Raw genomic sequence first — 18541 nt, 5'->3', positions numbered from 1 at the left:
TCTGTGAAGTTTCAAAGTTTTAAATTCAGTAATTAAAATGGTATCACATTCAAAAGTATATCTTGAAGATTCTTCTATTCATGGAAAGGAAGACTCAATATTGCTAAGACATTAGTTCTTCCCAGTTTGATCCATAGATTCAATGCAATCCTAAGCAAAATCCCAGCATGTTATTTTGTGGATTTTGACAAACTTATTCTATACTTTATATGGAGAGACAAAAGACTCAGAATAGCCGACATGATATTGAAGGACAAGAGTAAGGTGGAGGGCTGACATTACCTGACTTCAAGACATATGACAAAGCTACAGGTATCAATACAGTGTGGTATTGGGGAAAGAACAGATCAATGACCAATGCAACAGGATAGAGAACTCAGGAATAGTTCTATGTAAATACAGTAAATTGATCTTTGACAAAGGAGCAAAGGCAATACAGTGGATAAAAGATAATCTTTTCAACAAATTGTGCTGGAACAATTGTACAGTCACGTGCAAAATAAAAAAGAAAAAAAGAAAAATCTAAACACAGACTTTACATCCTTCACAAAATTTAATTCCAGAATATATAATGTATCTAAATGTAAAACACAATCAAACTCCTGGAAGATAACATAGGAGAAAACCTGGGTGACCTGGGCATGGTGATGTCACTTTTATTTTTTATTTTATGTTATTTTATTTTATTTTATTTATTTTATTTTTAATTTTTCGTTATGTTCAGTTAGCCAACATATTGTGCATCATAAGTTTTTGTTGTCGTGTTCAGTGATTCATCAGTTGCGTATAACACCCAGTGCTCATGGTGATGTTGCTTTTAGAGACAACACTGAAAGCACAATCTATGAGTGAAGTGATTGATAAGCTGGATTCATTAAAATCAGAAACTTATCTCTGCAAAGACAGTGTCAAGAGAGTAAGAAGACAAGCCACAGATTAGGAGAAAATATTTTCAAAAGACGCATCTGAGAAAGGACTATTATAAAGAACTCTTAAAACTCAACAGTAAGAGCACAAGCAACCTGATTTAAAAATGGGTCAAAAACTTCGACATCTCACTAAAGAAGAGATACAGATGGCAAATAAACATATGGACAGATGCTCCACATCCCATATCATGAGGAAAATGAAAATTAAAACAACAGTGAGATACCACTGGACACCTATGAGAATGGCCAAAATCCAGAGCATTGACAACACCAAATGCTGAGAAGGATGAGGAGTAACAGGAACTCTCATTCATTGCTGGTGGGAAAGCACATGGGTACAGCCATTTTGGAAGACAGCATGGTGACTCCAGTTAACAAAACTGTATTATATACTTAAAAGTTGCTGTAAGAATAGAGCATTAATATTTTCAACATGATAATTGTATGAAGTGAAGGGTGTATTAACTAATTTCATTTCACGGTGTATAAGAGTGTCAAATTATCACATTGTACACCTTAAACTACACAGTGTTGTATGCCAGTTGTGTCTAAATAAGCTGGACAGAATTTTTCGTAAAAAGACCCTTTAGGGGATCCTGGGTAGTGCAGTCAGTTAAGTGTCAGACTCTTGGTTTTTGGCTCAGGGTGATCTCAGGGTCGTGAGGTCAAGTTGTGCATCAGATCGCACTCAGCTCAGAGCCTGCTTAAGTTTCTCCCTCCCTCTGCCCCTCCCCTGCCCGTTCTTACCCCCGCCCCCCAGTAAATAAATCAATCTTTTTTTTTTTTAAAGCACATTTTATAGTTATAAATGATGGGGGAAAAAAAAGACTTTTTCTTCATTACTGGCTTTGAGCAATTTGATTTTGATATGTGTTGATATGATCTTTCTATATCTTTTTGCTTGAGTTTGTGAAATTTCTTGAATCTGTGTATCTATGCTTTTTATTAAATTTGGAAAATTTTTGATCATTATACTTTAAAAATATTTGTCCCCAACCCTTTTTCAGGGACTTCAGTTGCAAGTACATCAAGCCACTTGAAGTTGTGCTAGAGCTTGCTAATTAGCACTCATTGTAGTCCTATTGTGGTGAGCTGATGGAAATATACCGGAGGGCTTTGAGAGAGGACGTTTGGTTAGTGGGCTGTATCCAGTACCTTGCTCATTCCTGAGTTTTCAGATGGCCTTCTTTATGATTAGGTTATCAGTGTTTGCTAAATATAGCACACTGAAAGTTAGGCCTCTACCCTCCCATAGAGATTGGGCAAGAGAGTGCTATCTCCTTCACGGTTACATTTCAAAGAGATGGTTCCCAGCTCCTGGAGAAAGACATGCCTGGGTTATAAAGCTGGCAGAAGTCTGGGAGAAGATTTATACCTCAAAGAGGTAGAGAAGGAATTTAAAACTACTGGGTGTTGTTTTAAAAAAAACATGAAGAAAATGAAGGGCGCCTGGGTGGCACAGCGGTTAAGCGTCTGCCTTCGGCTCAGGGCGTGATCCTGGCGTTATGGGATCGAGCCCCACATCAGGCTCCTCCGCTATGAGCCTGCTTCTTCCTCTCCCACTCCCCCTGCTTGTGTTCCCTCTCTCGCTGGCTGTCTCTATCTCTGTCAAATAAATAAATAAAATCTTAAAAAAAAAAAATGAAGAAAATGAAAAGTAAAGAGCATGTAGTCTCAAATAAACCTGTCCCTGTCTGAGTTTAATCAAGCTGAGGGGAATGTTAAGGCCCTCTTGGTCATTTTTAATTCTATCATTTTTATTATTTCTAAGCAAGTTTCAGTTGATTGCTTTTGCTCCTCATTATGGGTCATGTTTTCCTGTTTGTTTGCATGACATGTAATTTTTGATTGGACTCCAATCGTTAGGAATTTTATCATATTGTATGGGTGCTGGATATTTTCATATTTTAAAAAATATTTTCGAGCTTTGTTCTGTGACCTACTTCCATTACTTGGAGACATTTTTTATCTTTTTTGTCATGAAGCTTTTAAGCCTAGTTAAGTGAGACCAGAGTAACATTTAGCCTATGGTTATTTTTTCTCCTGAGTCCAGAGGCAAAACCATTCTGAGTACTTCACCTAATAGGCCGTGAATTGTGAGGTTTTTCTCTGGCAGTTGGAAATAAGAATTACTATTACTGGCCTTATTTCAGTTGTAGGTATTATTTCTTTTAATCCTTTTGAAGGTAAGTTTCCTCAAAATTATGCTCTGGTCACCACCCTGGTGAGTACTCAGTAGACCTCTAGGGTTCTCCCTCTCAGGGCCCTTCCGGAACTCTTGCCCACACTAAGCCTCAGCCAAGCTTCACCTCAACTCTGGGAAACCACCTTGGTTTTCCTTCCTAATCTATGAACTGAAAATTCTCTCCAGGCAGTGAAGGAGCGATTTTAGGGTTATTTTTCTTTGTTTTCCATTTCTCAGGAGTTGTCTGATAATCAGTTTTTACAACAATTGTTTGCTCTATATTTCTTGCTGTTTCAGTGGTTTCAGGTTGGCAGATTCGGTTTCTGCTACTCCATCCTGATCCACAGTCACTATCGTTTTGACCATGTATTAGAAGTACAGTTTTCCATCCTGTTTCCCTTACGTATGGCTTTTGAAAAAAACAATTCGTTTTTATTTAGAATGTTTTACATATGTTTTGTGAATGTTTTGGTTAGTTATGATAACTTATTTTAAAATAATAATGTTTGTATTAAATGTATTTTCTTTTTTTCCGGATTAAAAAAAGTACAAAAGGTATTACCTTCTTTTAGGTAACATTTTATTTTTTTCCATCATTTCTAACCTGTTAATCATTCTTCCTTTTGCTAATTTATCAAGAGATATATAATTTCAATCTCTCACTTTCACTAAATATTCACACTGGAAAATTACATAGAATAAAATCTAAGTTGTTTTACTCCTTTTATGAAAAGCAAAGTAATTTGAGGCCTAACAGTCTGATTGTCCAAAGTCAGAGAAGACCTTTAGTAGGACCAGATCTAGAACACAGCCTTCCCGATGTTTTTCTAATATCATTTTCACTACTCTGCTGTTACTCTTTTATAAAAATGCTAGAAATTTTATTGGGAGTCTGTGACTAAGAAATACAATTTTTGTTGTTGTTGTAATTTAGTACCTGAAATTGTTAGAAATGGATAAATCAAAAGTTAAGAGGGAAAAAAAGCAGTATCTTTAGATTCAACATCGAATAAAGGGAAGTGATTGATTTCCCTCTTCATCAATCATTGTGCAAAATAACTTCTTTCTATTGGTAAAACAAGTTTGTATAAACAACTCTTGACAAACATCCACACAAAGAACTGTACCCCTTCTATTCTCTTATTAGATGTTTTATTTAAAATACATACTAGTTGGGGCGCCTGGGTGGCACAGCGGTTAAGTGTCTGCCTTCGGCTCAGGGTGTGATCCCGGCGTTATGGGATTGAGCCCCACATCAGGCTCCTCCGCTATGAGCCTGCTTCTTCCTCTCCCACTCCCCCTGCTTATGTTCCCTCTCTCGCTGGCTGTCTCTATCTCTGTCAAATAAATAAATAAAATCTTAAAAAATATATATACATACTAGTTAATTTCTTGACGAAATACGAATTAAATTTCTCAGATGAACATTCTCTGCAAGTCATCATTAATCCTCCATTGACCAGTGTGATATTCTTTGATAACCTTGTAGATAAATCTGTTAAGAATAATAAATTATTCTGGGGCGCCTGGGTGGCACAGCGGTTAAGCGTCTGCCTTCGGCTCAGGGCGTGATCCCGGCGTTATGGGATCGAGCCCCACATCAGGCTCTTCCACTGTGAGCCTGCTTCTTCCTCTCCCACTCCCCCTGCTTGTGTTCCCTCTCTCGCTGGCTGTCTCTATCTCTGTCAAATAAATAAAATCTTAAAAAAAAAAAGAATAATAAATTATTCTTTGGGACTCTAATTGGCTTTCCCCTGGCCTTTGAGTGATTCTGTGGACAGAAATCAGCTATCAGTAAAATGTATAACTTTGGATTATTGAAGCAAGTACTGAGCCTGCACTTTAATGCAATTGGGAGAATCAGGTAGTATTACAGAATAGTGGTATTGAAAAGGAATTCCAATGGATGAAACAGAAATGTGTTATTTTTCATACTCTTGATTTATAATCTTATGACTTCATTTAACTCTTGGACAAACTACTGTTTATTCATCTGCACCCCCACAACCACACAGAGAAGAAAAAAGTCACCTCCTATGACATGTATATTACATGGTTTCTGTATGAAAATCTAATAATGTCTTTAATAAATACAAGTTCTGGACCTGAATTACTAACAGAAAAAAGACTGTAGATTAGTAGATCCTATACTTTAACTATAGAAAATCTCAACTATATACAAAACCAGAAATAATACTATCATGAACCCCAGTATATTCATCAGCTATATTTAAAAATGATTGTCTCTTGGCTAATCATTTTTACCCATACCAAATCCATCCAAGTTACAACTTTGGATTATTCCATCAGGACCTATTTCTGTATGTATCTCAGAACATAAGGACTCTTGTTAAACATAACAATGCCATTTTGAAACCTAAAATATTAACAATAATTTGCTAATATCAAATATTTGTTGTTCAAATTTCCAATTTTCTAAGAAATACCAATTTTATTTTCAGAGTTATTTGAATCAAAAATCAAAGCTTAAGCATTTTAACTGGATGTCTTTTTAAATGCATTTTAATATGTAGGGTTTTTTTTCTTTATGCAACTTTTTCTTTTTTTTCTTCTTATAATTTGCTTATTTTTAAAAAAATAGGTTATTTATCCCTTAGGATTCTATTCTGGGTTTTATAGATTGCATTTATACATTGTATGGTTTAATATGTTACTCTGTCTTATCTATTTCCTATTAAATGGTAGTTGGATCAGGAGGTATGATTTGATTCATTTTCAAGGCTGTCTCCTGGATAATACGTTCTTCATTAGGAAGCACATGGTATTTGTTTCTTTGTGGTGCTGATAGACTGATACTCATTCCATTAACTGGGAGTTGCAAAATTGTGATATTCTGATTATATTATTTCTTCTGAAGTTATTATTTGGAACATTTATTTTTAAGAATTTATTTATTTGACACAGAAAGAGCAAGCACAAGCAGGAGGAGTGGCAGGCAGAGAGAGAGAAGCAGGGAGCCTAATGCGGGGCTCAATCCCAGGACCCTGGGATCATGACCCAAGAGGAGGGCATACACCTAACCAACACCCAGGCGCCCCTGTTTGGAACATTTAAATAAAAATAACTTCCTCTCAGGCGCACCTGGCTGGTTCAGTTGGTGGAGCGTGTAACTCTTGATCTTGGGGTTGTGAGTTCAAGTGCCACATTGGGTGTAGAGATTACTTAAAAATAAAAATACATATATATATTCTTTTTTTTAAAAAAAAAGAACTTCCTCTCATACAATATTTTGTTCATTTAGACATAGTTGGGATACAAGGTAGATTACTGTCCCTTTATTTACCACTTTACAAAATAATGAATTGGATCACTAGCATTCCCCAGTATTAAACTAGGCTTTTAAAGTATTATTATAAATTCATGAATTTAAACTTATTGGATGTTTTTTATAGTACCTGTACTTATCATCCTTAATGATATTCAAAAGGTACCATATTTAGAGAGCAAAACCTTTTTTTATATTAGCAACTGAGTACATCTGATGCAATCCTAGTAATCTTTTATAACTTACTCTATGGTATGACAAGATATATACTTAGTGGTATGACTCATCTTCAAAGAGTCCTGGGCTCTAATAACAGGAAACATCTTAAGACCACCGTCTGTGCATGGATGAGTACATTGCTGGAGTGATGGTCACTATTTCAGGCCATTTTAGTTGAAAAAAATGGGAAATTTATAAATATGTTACGTCCTTGTCACTCTGCTCAGTCACCGTTTCTGATATCCTTTTTAATATTTTATCTTGGTTAGTTTTGGATTTTTAGCATCTTATTTCTTTTTACCTTATCTCATAAGATATTATCTGTTGTGTTTACTTGCTCTATGTTCCTAGAGCTTATTCTGAAATACTTTGTCTTTTATTTCTAATTCTTTTCCTAGTACTATAACATTTCTGAGTTTTTCTAATTCGTGGTTGTGTTGCTCTTTCATATTATATATAATTTTATTATTTTTTTTAGGTCACATTTTTTCCCTAGTGGGCATGTATTTCTAGAATGTTCTCATTATCTATAGCATGCTTTCATTGTCTGTAAGAACATTATTCTGTTCTTCATTCTATTGTTGTTATAATAACATTGTACGTAATTCAACTATGATCCTTTTCTGTTACTCATTCTTAATCTACGTAAGAATGATTGTTTTTTGTACTTAACAATAGTTAAAATGTAAAACATAATTGTTTTTTGTACCTAACAATAGAAAGAGAGTGGGTGAAGAAAGTGTTTTCTAGCTTCACCTAGAGCTCACTACTCAGTATTTGTGTAAAGTGCCCTAAATTTATGGCTTTGTCTTGTCCTTTCCAAAAACCCCCCAACTCTGTTCCCTAACTGATTTATCTGGATCACTCTGCCTTTATTGCCACTGTTCCTTTCATATGGATTCTAGTCTCAGCATTTCCCATTTTAGTGCACAGTGGGGTGTGTGTGTGTGTGTGTGTGTGTGTTTAAAGATTTTATTTATTTATTTATTTATTATTTATTTGAGAGAGAGAGAGAATCTCTCTCTCTAGGGACAGAGAGAGCAGGAGAGAGAGAATCTCAAGTGGACTCCATGCTGAACAGGGAACCCAATGTGGGGCTTGATCCCATGACCCTGAGATCATGACTTGAGCTGAAATCAAGAGTCAGATGCTTAACCGACTGAGCCACCCAGGTGCCCCTAGGATGTGTTTTTAAAGGAAGTTCTGTCTGTTTTTGTTTTTGCTTTTGTTTTTGAGAGTATACAGAATATAGATTGTTGCACTTCTTTGGACTTCATTGTGGGCCTATTGCACTCACCAATTAGAATGTGTAAAATTCCCTTAGTTTCTTTCATCTACTGTTTCACATTGCCCTGACACACTTTCAGGGGAGGTGTGCTGTCAATTTTGGGGTTCTCCTATTCTCATGGCATGTTCTTCCATTTAATTTTCTCAAACAGATGCTGATATTCTGCAGTTCTTGAAGCTGAGTAGTTTTCTTAACACACCTGTATCTTAGGGTTTGTAGGGAACACTTGTCACCTCATTTTGCTATAGGCCTCCATAGGTTTTTAATTTTGTTGTTGTCATTGCTCTGCCTGTTTTCATGGAGAGATTTGCAGACCCTAGAAGGACTACCACCACCACACCACTGCCATCTTCCCACAGGTCCCCATGGGATAGTTATATGGATTTCAACTTCAAATTCCCAAACTTTCATATGCGGTCTTCAAAAACCCATCTGCCTAAAGAAGTACTTTTCAAGCGAGTTCTCTTTTCCCACATTACCCTCCATCCACTTTTCAAATGAAAGTCATGCTTATCTCCCAAACCAAGTGTGATTTTAGAAATATTGCAGAGTGGGGAAAATGCAGGAGTACCAAACAGAGAGATATTTTGAAATATTGGTGTTGAGAAACCAACTAATCAATGGATCATAAAACCTTTCTCATGTCAAGTGGTTTATGCTTTTCTTTTTCATAAAAATACTGGAATAGGACCTAAAGGATTGGTCAGTTTATAGATAATAAACATTTAATTTTGATGTAAGATCAAAAGTGGCTTTGTCACTTATTTACAAAGATATTAAAAAACAACACAAGCAATGCCTTTGCTATAAGAAAACATCTTCCATTTCTATTAATATGTGATCAGCTTTCTCATTGCCTACTTTGAAAAAATAGAGAAAACTGATGATAATTCTTATTTCATTCTATCAATAAGTAATTTTATCCATGGATACACAAACTAATTGAAAAAATGTATCTATCCATCTCATTAAGAAATGCATTTCCAGTAAATGATTAGTTTATATTTAATAATTACTTATCACAATATGTGCTATCTTGTCTTGTTTTTAAGCAACCATGTACCCATAATAATTGTAGAGATAATTCAATCCAAAGAAACTTTTTAGTGTTTGAAGCCTTACAGTCTCAATATATACATATATATTTTATATATGTATTTTTATTGCATTTTATTGAGTAAAAACATTTTCAAATATAAACATGTTACAATATGATGATTGGGGGAAGGTGGAATAGAAATAAAAATTCAAGAAATAAAATTAATTTTTTGAATAGTTGGTAGTATCACATTTCTGTAGTTTTTAGATGTTAATGTTCAGTAAGATGTGATGCAGCCATTTTATTTAAAATATTTAAAATTCAGCAGAAATTTCATTTTTTTAATCTAAATAAATATACTATTTAGTCAAGTCTTTAAAAAGGTAAAGGATACATCAGCATGAGAGCAAAACAGTTTAAATACCACTAAGATTAGTTATTTGGTGTTTTTATTTTGACTTGAAGAATAGAAGAAAATTTGCTTTAATCCTAGTTAAACATTGTTTTGTGTCTTTAGTACTATTCTTTAAGGTTGAGGGAGGGAATTAGGTAAAGTTTAGTTTAAATAATTTTGGTTAAAATTTTTGCGGCTTCTCCGTGCACTTAGAGTTAATTAAAATTACTGAAACATTAACCTTGTTGTTAGCTATCCCTGGGTCCACTGATTTGGATCACCTTCTGTTTGGGCACATTTCCTCCTTACTTTCCTCACCTTTCATAAGAACATGGTATGGCCACCAGAACCTGCCTAACTGCTAAACACTTGGTCTTAAACTCTGTACTATTTGATATTCAATACTTATTCCAAGGGCCAAATTATAAATGTATGCATCAACATGAAGGCAATGGGAAGAGCCATTGCAGTGTGTTGACCAGTGTCAGTTTGCTTACATTACAGAAAAATGACTCAACCTTCATTGTGAAGAAGAGATTTGGGGGGTACAGGTGATGAGGAAACTTTTATGAGTCCATCATGGTAATCCAGAAAGAAATAATCAGGTGTCCTAAGTTTGTTTGGGGGATGTGGAGAGTTGAGAAATATACAAGTGAAAGAAGTTGTGATGCTTGGTGGACTCTGAATGTTGGAAATGCATGGGTATGCTAGGGGGTTAGAGAGAAGGAAAAGTTACATATTTCTGACCTTATCTTCCACCAAAGAAGGCATATCATGAAGAAGCGAAACTTAAGAGGGAACAACAAAGTATTTAATACCGAGCATACTGAGCTTGAGGTAGGAATGTTTGGTGGAATTTGGAATTTATGAGTGCAAGAAAGAAATGTGAACAATGAGCAGTGAGATGGTGGTGGAAGCCATGGGAGTAAATGGGATTCCCCAGGGTTGGTACATTGAATGAAACAAAAGATGGTTTGGAGGATTAGCACCAGGTAGGGCAGATGGAGAAAGGGAAACTGCAGAGAAAGAAAACCCTTCTTCCCATGAGCCAAAAGAAAAGAGTGCTTGAACAAAGGCATTGTTAACAATAATAAAATTCTGGCAAGGATTCAAGTTAAGGACAAGGTTGAATATTGTGTGTTGGGAAGTATTGGGAATGGGTGTAACAAAAGCCAATGGGGGAATGAGTGAGAGGGGAGCATGGGGAAAAAGTGAATGTAAGCAGCTCTTCCAAGGCACTTGAAAGTAAGAGGAAACAGCTGGAGTGGAAACTCCAAAACCGGAAAAGAGGTGGGTGGTGGGAAGAGAGAGTGAGAGAGAGAGAGAGAAAGAGAGGGAGAGGCTCTTCTACACTTGATCTCTCATATATCACTTTCCAACCTAAATGGAAGCTATCAAGCAACTAAATGTTGATGAGGGAGAAACCAAGAGATCTTGAAAATCCAGTAGAGAAACAATTCTTAGAATTAGTTTACCACGTACCTCCAAAGGAACCAAATCCTGACTGCAAATGGAATGATTAGTCTTTGACTCTAGGAAGGGTATTTAAGTTCTTTAACAAGAGGAAAGAAGGAAAGATTTATATAGATGCATGCAAATTTGTAGATTATGTTACAAGAAGTTGAAGATCTTTCCTATGTATAGCTTTTCAACTTTTCCACGAATGAAGCTGCAAGATCGTTTGTTGAGAGTTATGGGAGAAATTATGGGTTTGGTGTTCGAGGAGATTGAATTTTGTTGTATTATTAATAATATTGACATAAATACTGAACACAATATTTCACAAAGACCAGATCTTTGGGATAAGCAATAACTACCTAATCATTTTAGATTATTTTGAAGGATAAAATGTGAGGCAAAATCAAAATAACAGGGTGTGTTAGATTATATTTTTGTGCCATTTTTGGAATGAACTTTTCTTTTCCTATTTGATCTGAATAAGTAAGAAAATATCTTTATTTGTAAGTTACACAATATTTTTGTTTTCCAGAATCATCTTCATAAAGACTTTCCACTCCATGCTAATTTGGATGGAGAATAAATATTTACATATACTGTTGCTAATTTTCCAGAAGCAAATTATGGCAGATATTTCTGAAGTCAGAGATGTGACAAGTTGCCTGGTTTAACCTTTCACAAATACTGCAGAATGAAAAGAGGAATTTTGGAGTTATATTATGATGCAATTTCAGAAAAAAAGTCTTGCAAGAGACTACTTAAATAACTATTAAATAAAAGGACCTGAACTTGGAAAATGCTTTCTAATGCTGACTCATTCATTTCCTCAGGTACCTTCTATTTCTGTCACTTTCAATTTAAGTAATGTGATATATCACTTGTGGATGACATTCATAATTCTGCTAAATGAATAATCTTTAACATCTACACATCCACAGCTTTCAACTTTTCAGCTGCTAATTAGATTTTAGTTATAACTCCATTAATCTGAACCTGAAGTTGAATAGGGTAAGTGGCAAAATTGAGGTGATTTTGAGTCCAAAGTATAATTTTAAAATGATCAAAATAATTCAAATTTTCATAGGGAAAAGTATAGTTGTTTTATTAATTTGGCCATCAGGTTTTTTTTCCCCCTGTTACATTGTTTTAATTGCCTTCACTGTACAATATTTCATTTACTGTTTTTATTTTATTTTTTGCTTTTTCCTGCCTGGAGTGTGTAGGAACAGTGAGAAGGCCAGAGTGACTGACAGAATAAGGGGTAGGAGTAGAAGAGCACTGAGGGGTTCTAGGACCAGGCAGATGATAAGAACTTTGACTTATACCCTGAATGGACTGGGAAGCCACTAGAAAGATTTGAGCAGCAGAGTTACATAATTTGAATTACTTTGAAAATGCTTTATTTGACTGCTGTTTTGGGAAAGAGATTACAGAGCTACATGGAGAAGCAGAAATTATGGAAGCCATTAAAATAACTGATGTGAGAGACCATAGTGGTTTTTGATCAGGGCAGTAGTAGTATACCTAGAGAAATGGTTGTATTTATTATATATTTTGGAGGCAAAATTGAATTGTTTTGACTTTAGTTTGGATATGATATGTCAGAGAAAGAAAAGAGTTAAAAATAAATCCAATATCTTTGGCCTGATCAAAGGGAAGGATAGAGTTGATACTTACTGAAATGGCAAAGATTGGTAGAGAAACAGGTTTGGGGGAGTTCTTAATTTGTCTTTGCAATGTGTTAAGTTTTAGATACCTATAGAAGTGATAAGTAAGAAGTTGGACATGTGGGTCTGAAGTTCACAGGAGACCTAGAGGATGGAACTAGACATTTGGAGATTGTCAGAATTTTGACTAGTACGCAATGCAATGGGTGCACATCAGCAGTCCAAAGGAGTGAATGCATCAAGCGAATGGGTCCAAGAACTGAGCTTCAAGACACTTCAACCTCTGACTATTTTCCAACATTTCTTTTTTTTTTTTTTTAAAGATTTTATTTATTTATTCAACAGAGATAGAGACAGCCAGCGAGAGAGGGAACACAAGCAGGGGGAGTGGGAGAGGAAGAAGCAGGCTCATAGCGGAAGAGCCTGACGTGGGGCTCGATCCCATAACGCCGGGATCACACCCTGAGCCGGAGGCAGACGCTTAACCACTGTGCCACCCAGGCGCCCCCCCCTTTTTTTTTTTTTAAAGATTTTATTTATTTATTCAACAGAGATAGAGACAGCCAGCGATATTTTCCAACATTTCTAATAAATTTTTAAAGGAAGGGATTACTAGACACATTTTAAAATTTTTATTTCATTCTTTGAAATTTTGTAATTGTTCTGTCCTTAATTTATGAGTACAATACATATTCATTTTCCCCAAACATAGTGATTAGATGTTGAATAACGTTTTCTTTCATATCTTAACTTATACCATTTATCTGTCTTTTTTTTCTATCAGACATTGTGTTTTCAAATCTTGGCTATTTTATTCATGTTCTTGGTTTCTTCATGTGTCCAGAGATCCTTGATTTTCCACTCTGAGTGAAAAATGAAAATGGAATTATTTTAGGTAATTAGTGTGGGTTTTCCATAATATTATGTATGAAAATTTATTTTCCTGCCTCATCTCTCCTTTGAGTAGTAGCATTGATTGAAGTTCTGTTAACAATGAGAGGGCTTATTAATTGATCTAATTCCCTGAGAATTAATGGTCAAGATTTCAGAAGTTAAACTAAGGGCATTCAATTACAGGAATGAGTTGGATTTTACTTTGGTGAACTCAAACCAAAACCTGTTGCTTTGATTTTACCCTTGCAATTCATTATTTTCTTTAGCAAACTGACTTTTATTTTTATTTTATTTTATTTTATTTTATTTTATTTTATTTTAGCAAGAGATTAATGCCACCTTGTTTATTTATATGAAAGTGAGGTGAAACATGCATAAATAGACTTTGGCTGAACCTGGTGGCATTGTGTCCTGTTCCACACTTGCCTTCCATGATGTGTTCTCCATGTTACTAACTCTGAACAAGGAGCCTCTCTGTTCCTATGTTTCTTTTTATAGACTATTTTTTAGAGCAGTTTTAGATTCACAGCAAAATCGAATGGAAGATATATACATTTCTCATATGCTCCCTGTCTCCACTAAGCACACCCTTCTCTATTATCCGTGTCCTCCACGACAGTGGTACATTTGTTATAAATGATGAACCTACATTGACACATCACTGTCCATGGTTTACCTTCGAGTGTACTCTTGGTGTTGTACATTCTCTGGGTTTAGACAACTGTATAATGACATGTATCCACCAGTGTTATACCAAATAGTTTCACTGCCCTAAAAATTTCTGTGCTCCACCTATTCATCCCTTGCTCCCTGCACCCTGAAAACCACTGATTTCATATTGTTTCATGGTTTTGCCTTTTCCAGAATGTCACATAATTAGAATTATACAGTAAGTAGCCTTTTCAGATTGGCTTCTTTCACTTAGTAATATAAAGTTTCCTCCATGTCTTTTCATGGCTTTTTAGTGCTGAATAATATTCCATTATCTGGACATGCCATGGCTTATTTATCCTGTTTTCCTGATAATTTGTTGGCATCTTTCATATTTTTACGAGTTCTAGCATTGAATAGATGTATTTTTTTCATTGCCCAAGTTTGCCTCTGTTATAATCTATATACTCTTTAGACTTCATAAAGAATAGACATTAAGTAGGATTACAAAGGGTCCTGTATTACAAATATTCGAGACTGAAAGATCAGTATTAATTGAATTTGTTTAGAATTCAATTGGTCAATTACCAGGATTCTGTGTAGTAGCCAAATTTTGCCTAATTTTTTCAGTTAATGAGTTTGGATTATTGGAGATCTGCTGATTTGTTTTCTAACAACTGAGAATTTTTCAAATATAAGAAATAAATGGTTTAGCTTCATTAATTACCACAGCAACAGTAAAACCTCCCAGAATCCACATAAAAAACAAACAAACAAAAAAACTAAACTAAAAGCAAAACAAAAGACTAATGTGGATTATCCTGGAGCCAGCCTTTGGAGCATCATGTGATTATAATTTTAACTTCTTTTTTTCAGTTTAACATTTTTCCTGGTCAGCATGAAAATAAAATGGAAGAAATATCAGGACATATAAAGGAAGAATCAAAATCTCAAAACAGCAAGGATAGACTGATCTCTGAGTTAAGAGCTGAGGTAAGATACCGGATAAAGATTATAATACCAAACATACCTGAAGATTCTTAACTGATCAACTGTTTTAAGAAGTATAACAGAGGCATCATTGGTTACTTTATGAAGAAGGATGCTGCCAAAAATCAAAAATAATATAATCAGTTTATATATGACTTAAAATGCTATGGAATGATACTGACTCATCACTAGATCGGAATTATCTGACTATTACAAAGACAAAGTATTTGATGAAAAAAAACACCCTATAGCCAATACAATGCTAACTGTGAGTAAATACTTATTAAAAGTTCAGTCAGCTGCTGGATCTAATGTGTAAGTTATCGTCAGAACCAGTAACTTACAAAGGTGTAGCGTGTAGTTTCTGGTGGAATTAACACGGCTGTTGGCAGCTAGCAACAGTGAGAGACAAGGCAGGGTGACCTCACTCTTGTTAGTTAATTCATTTCTTAGGTATGACAAGTAAAATGGTGGCAACATTTATTTTCAACACTTCTACCACAATCACCACCAGAAGAATTTTCACAGATTGTAGACTCTGTTTTCTCTGTCATGTTAATAAAGGAGGAATTATTGTTCTTATAGATAGGTGATTGAATTATTTGTACTGCATAGAAAATAGTGTTAGTGCCCTAAATGTGGGAAATCATAAATTACTTATTTTGTGTTGTAATTCTGGAAGAATGTCTTGGATACTAATATGTAGGAACAATTTAGAAAATATCAGCTGGTAGGAAGGAGATTTGTATTAGATGGTTTCTTCTTTATAGAAGTCTGTAAAGACCGAACTCACAACACAGTATATTTTATATCGGAAGAACATAGTGCAGTGGAAAATGCATAAATCATAGATTTTGGAGCCAGAAACAGCTCCATTCCTGATTACTTTATTCTGGTCAACTCCTTCTACCTCTCTAAGTCTTGGTTTACAGATTGATTGAAATAATGGAAGTAAGAATAATAAAAGTCATCACACAGGATTTTTGAAAAGGCCACATACTGCAAGGGAAAACTTGTCAGAGCAGCATGCCTTGATTTGGGGAGTTACACTAAGTTGTTAAGGAGAAGTAGCTCTTCCTGATTGCGTCAGCACCAGTCCTTGCCCCCTCTTCCACCAGTCACGTAAAGAAAGGGGTCGTGGGTGAGGAAAGGCATATGGAGAGATCCGTGATGAGAAAGGCTGATGTGTTGAAAACAATTCTTCCTACGAGTTAGGTCAAAAGGGAAAATGTGGTTTGTATGATGGCTGTTCTCTAAAAGGAATCAAACTGTCAGGAGAGGTGCCACTTTTTCTTGGCCCTGAGATCTGAGAACATCTTAGATTAAGCTTTGCACAACATGTATAAAAGCTTACTTAGCAGTTAGAGACAAAAACAGGGAAAGACACATCTAGCTATTTATTATAACTCTTCTCAAAAGCTGAGAACGTGATCTTATATCATCATTTTCAGATGCACTGGGAGCCGTAGCAACATAGGATCTCTGACGTACAACTTTTTTAGTTTGATTTAGTAAACAGTTCAGAGACTCATTTACTAATTATGTGGCCTTGCGTTAGGTGTTTCATATCGATACAGCTCAACTGTGTTTCTTATATTAGGATACGAACCTTTTATCCACCTAAAGGTAATCTCCCACACGACACTCAGGTACTATGATACCTGATTTTGTGATTTAAAAATTCTTAATAGAGCACTGAAAGCAAATGAAAGACAGGAATTTGCTATGTCTTACTATGTGCACTTACGTGGCATATTCAATTGAGTTAAATTGCAGAAAGGAAGCTTTGTTCAGAAGAAAACAAAATATTAAATAAAATACTGAGACAGATTCTTAATAGAAACAATGAGCTTTTGTGTGTGTGTGTGTGTGTGTGTGTGTAATATATGAGCATATATGTGTTCATTTCAGTTTTAAATTAGGATAGAAGCTACTTTCTTTCCTTAGAAAAGAAGATGGAAAACCACCCTTTGTTGACATTACTTTATTTTTTACACTGGCTATGTGTAGGTCTCTAAAATCATATCATAATGTGTAATATGTTTTCATAAAAGCTGCTGTGTGATTGTACCACACCTTAATTCATGTGTAACCTATTTTTAAAAATTGGGTTTTTGGGGTGCTGTGTGGCTCAGTGGGTTAAGCGTCTGCCTTTGGCTCAGGTCATGATCCCAGGAACCTGGGATGGAGCCCCGCCTTGCGCTCCCAGCTCAGTGGGGAGTCTGCTTCTCCCTCTCCCTCTGCCACTCCCCCTGCTTCTGCTCTCTGTCTGTCAAATAAATAAAATCTTTAAAAAAATCGGGGGGGGGGGTTAGATATATAATCAATATTGCAGTTTGTATGTACACATTCATCTTTGGACATTTAAAATGGCTTAGGGTAGATTCCTAGAAATGGTATGGCTTGGTCAAGAGAATGTTTTTTAGGGGCGCCTGGGTGGCACAGCGGTTAAGCGTCTGCCTTCGGCTCAGGGCGTGATCCCGGCGTTCCGGGATCGAGCCCCACATCAGGCTCTTCCGCTATGAGCCTGCTTCTTCCTCTCCCACTCCCCCTGCTTGTGTTTCCTCTCCCGCTGGCTGTCTCTATCTCTGTCGAATAAATAAACAAAATCTTTAAAAAAAAAAAAAAAAAGAGAATGTTTTTTAAATCTTTATACACATTGCCAAATTGTCCTTTAGAAAAATTATATCAATTTACATTCTTACTCACCTGCAATGTATAAACATTCTCATTTCATTATTCTATAGCCAACAGTATGTATTATAATTTTTAATATTTTCCTAATTGATAGACAAGGTCATTTTAATTTGTATTTTACTTATCTAAACATAAATTTCTAGTTGTTTGCTCATTTTTACTGATAATAATGTCTATTATAATAGCTACTATTTACTGATAACTTCAAATATGTCACGTTTATAGTGCTGGGCCACTGAAATAAAAGATCTCATTTAATATCTTAACACTCTTATGATCTATATATTCTTTTTTAATTTTGTTTTTATTAAGTTTTTATTTTAATTCCAATATAGTTAACATACTTTTTTATTACCCTTTATGATCTATATGTGTTTTTGTCTACTTTTAAAGGAAAGAGCCTTAGAGAATTTACCTTGCTCAAAGTTATAAAATAACCTCAAACACTGTTGAAATAATTTCTTACCTACCTTGTCATTTAGTTCCAGTCTTTCAGAGGTGCACACTCAGACTCAGGTTGTCAGCAAGTTAGGCCACTTACCAAGGCCACCTAGCTAATGAGTTGAATCCAGAAATTAAATGGGGCCAGCAGTCAGTCTGTGACATTGCTGACCTGGTCTATCACCTTGTGAGTTTATTGAAGAAATGTAACAAATTTCCAACAATATTGCTTAAATTGGAAAAAACAGTATTTTTATATCAAACATCACAATTTTTTTTAACACTGATGATCCCTATTTATGATGGACAACTTTTAAACTGTTACTAATACTCACCAATTTGATAATAGTATTGTTTTCACTTGACCACTGTGTTCTTCCTATTTCTTAATCTGCCTCATTTT

General features: G+C 35.2%; 1 protein-coding gene across 17 annotated transcripts in view; it reads left to right on the top strand.

Moving 5' to 3' along the window:
* CCDC102B (coiled-coil domain containing 102B) overlaps nt 1-18541 on the top strand; it is a 229234-nt gene that overhangs the window by 153469 nt on the left and 57224 nt on the right. For 14 of the 17 annotated variants that reach the window (XM_057313347.1, XM_057313342.1, XM_057313345.1 and 11 more), the window contains one exon: nt 14887-15003. The exons of the other annotated variants lie outside the window; for them this stretch is intronic. In XM_057313347.1, the coding sequence (XP_057169330.1) occupies nt 14887-15003 (117 nt within the window). The remainder of the gene's footprint in view (nt 1-14886; nt 15004-18541) is intronic. 17 annotated transcript variants of the gene reach the window in all.

The sequence above is a fragment of the Ursus arctos genome, unplaced genomic scaffold (assembly GCF_023065955.2).
Source record: "Ursus arctos isolate Adak ecotype North America unplaced genomic scaffold, UrsArc2.0 scaffold_17, whole genome shotgun sequence".
NCBI lineage: Eukaryota > Metazoa > Chordata > Mammalia > Carnivora > Ursidae > Ursus > Ursus arctos.
This window is presented reverse-complemented; position numbering and strand designations above follow the sequence as displayed.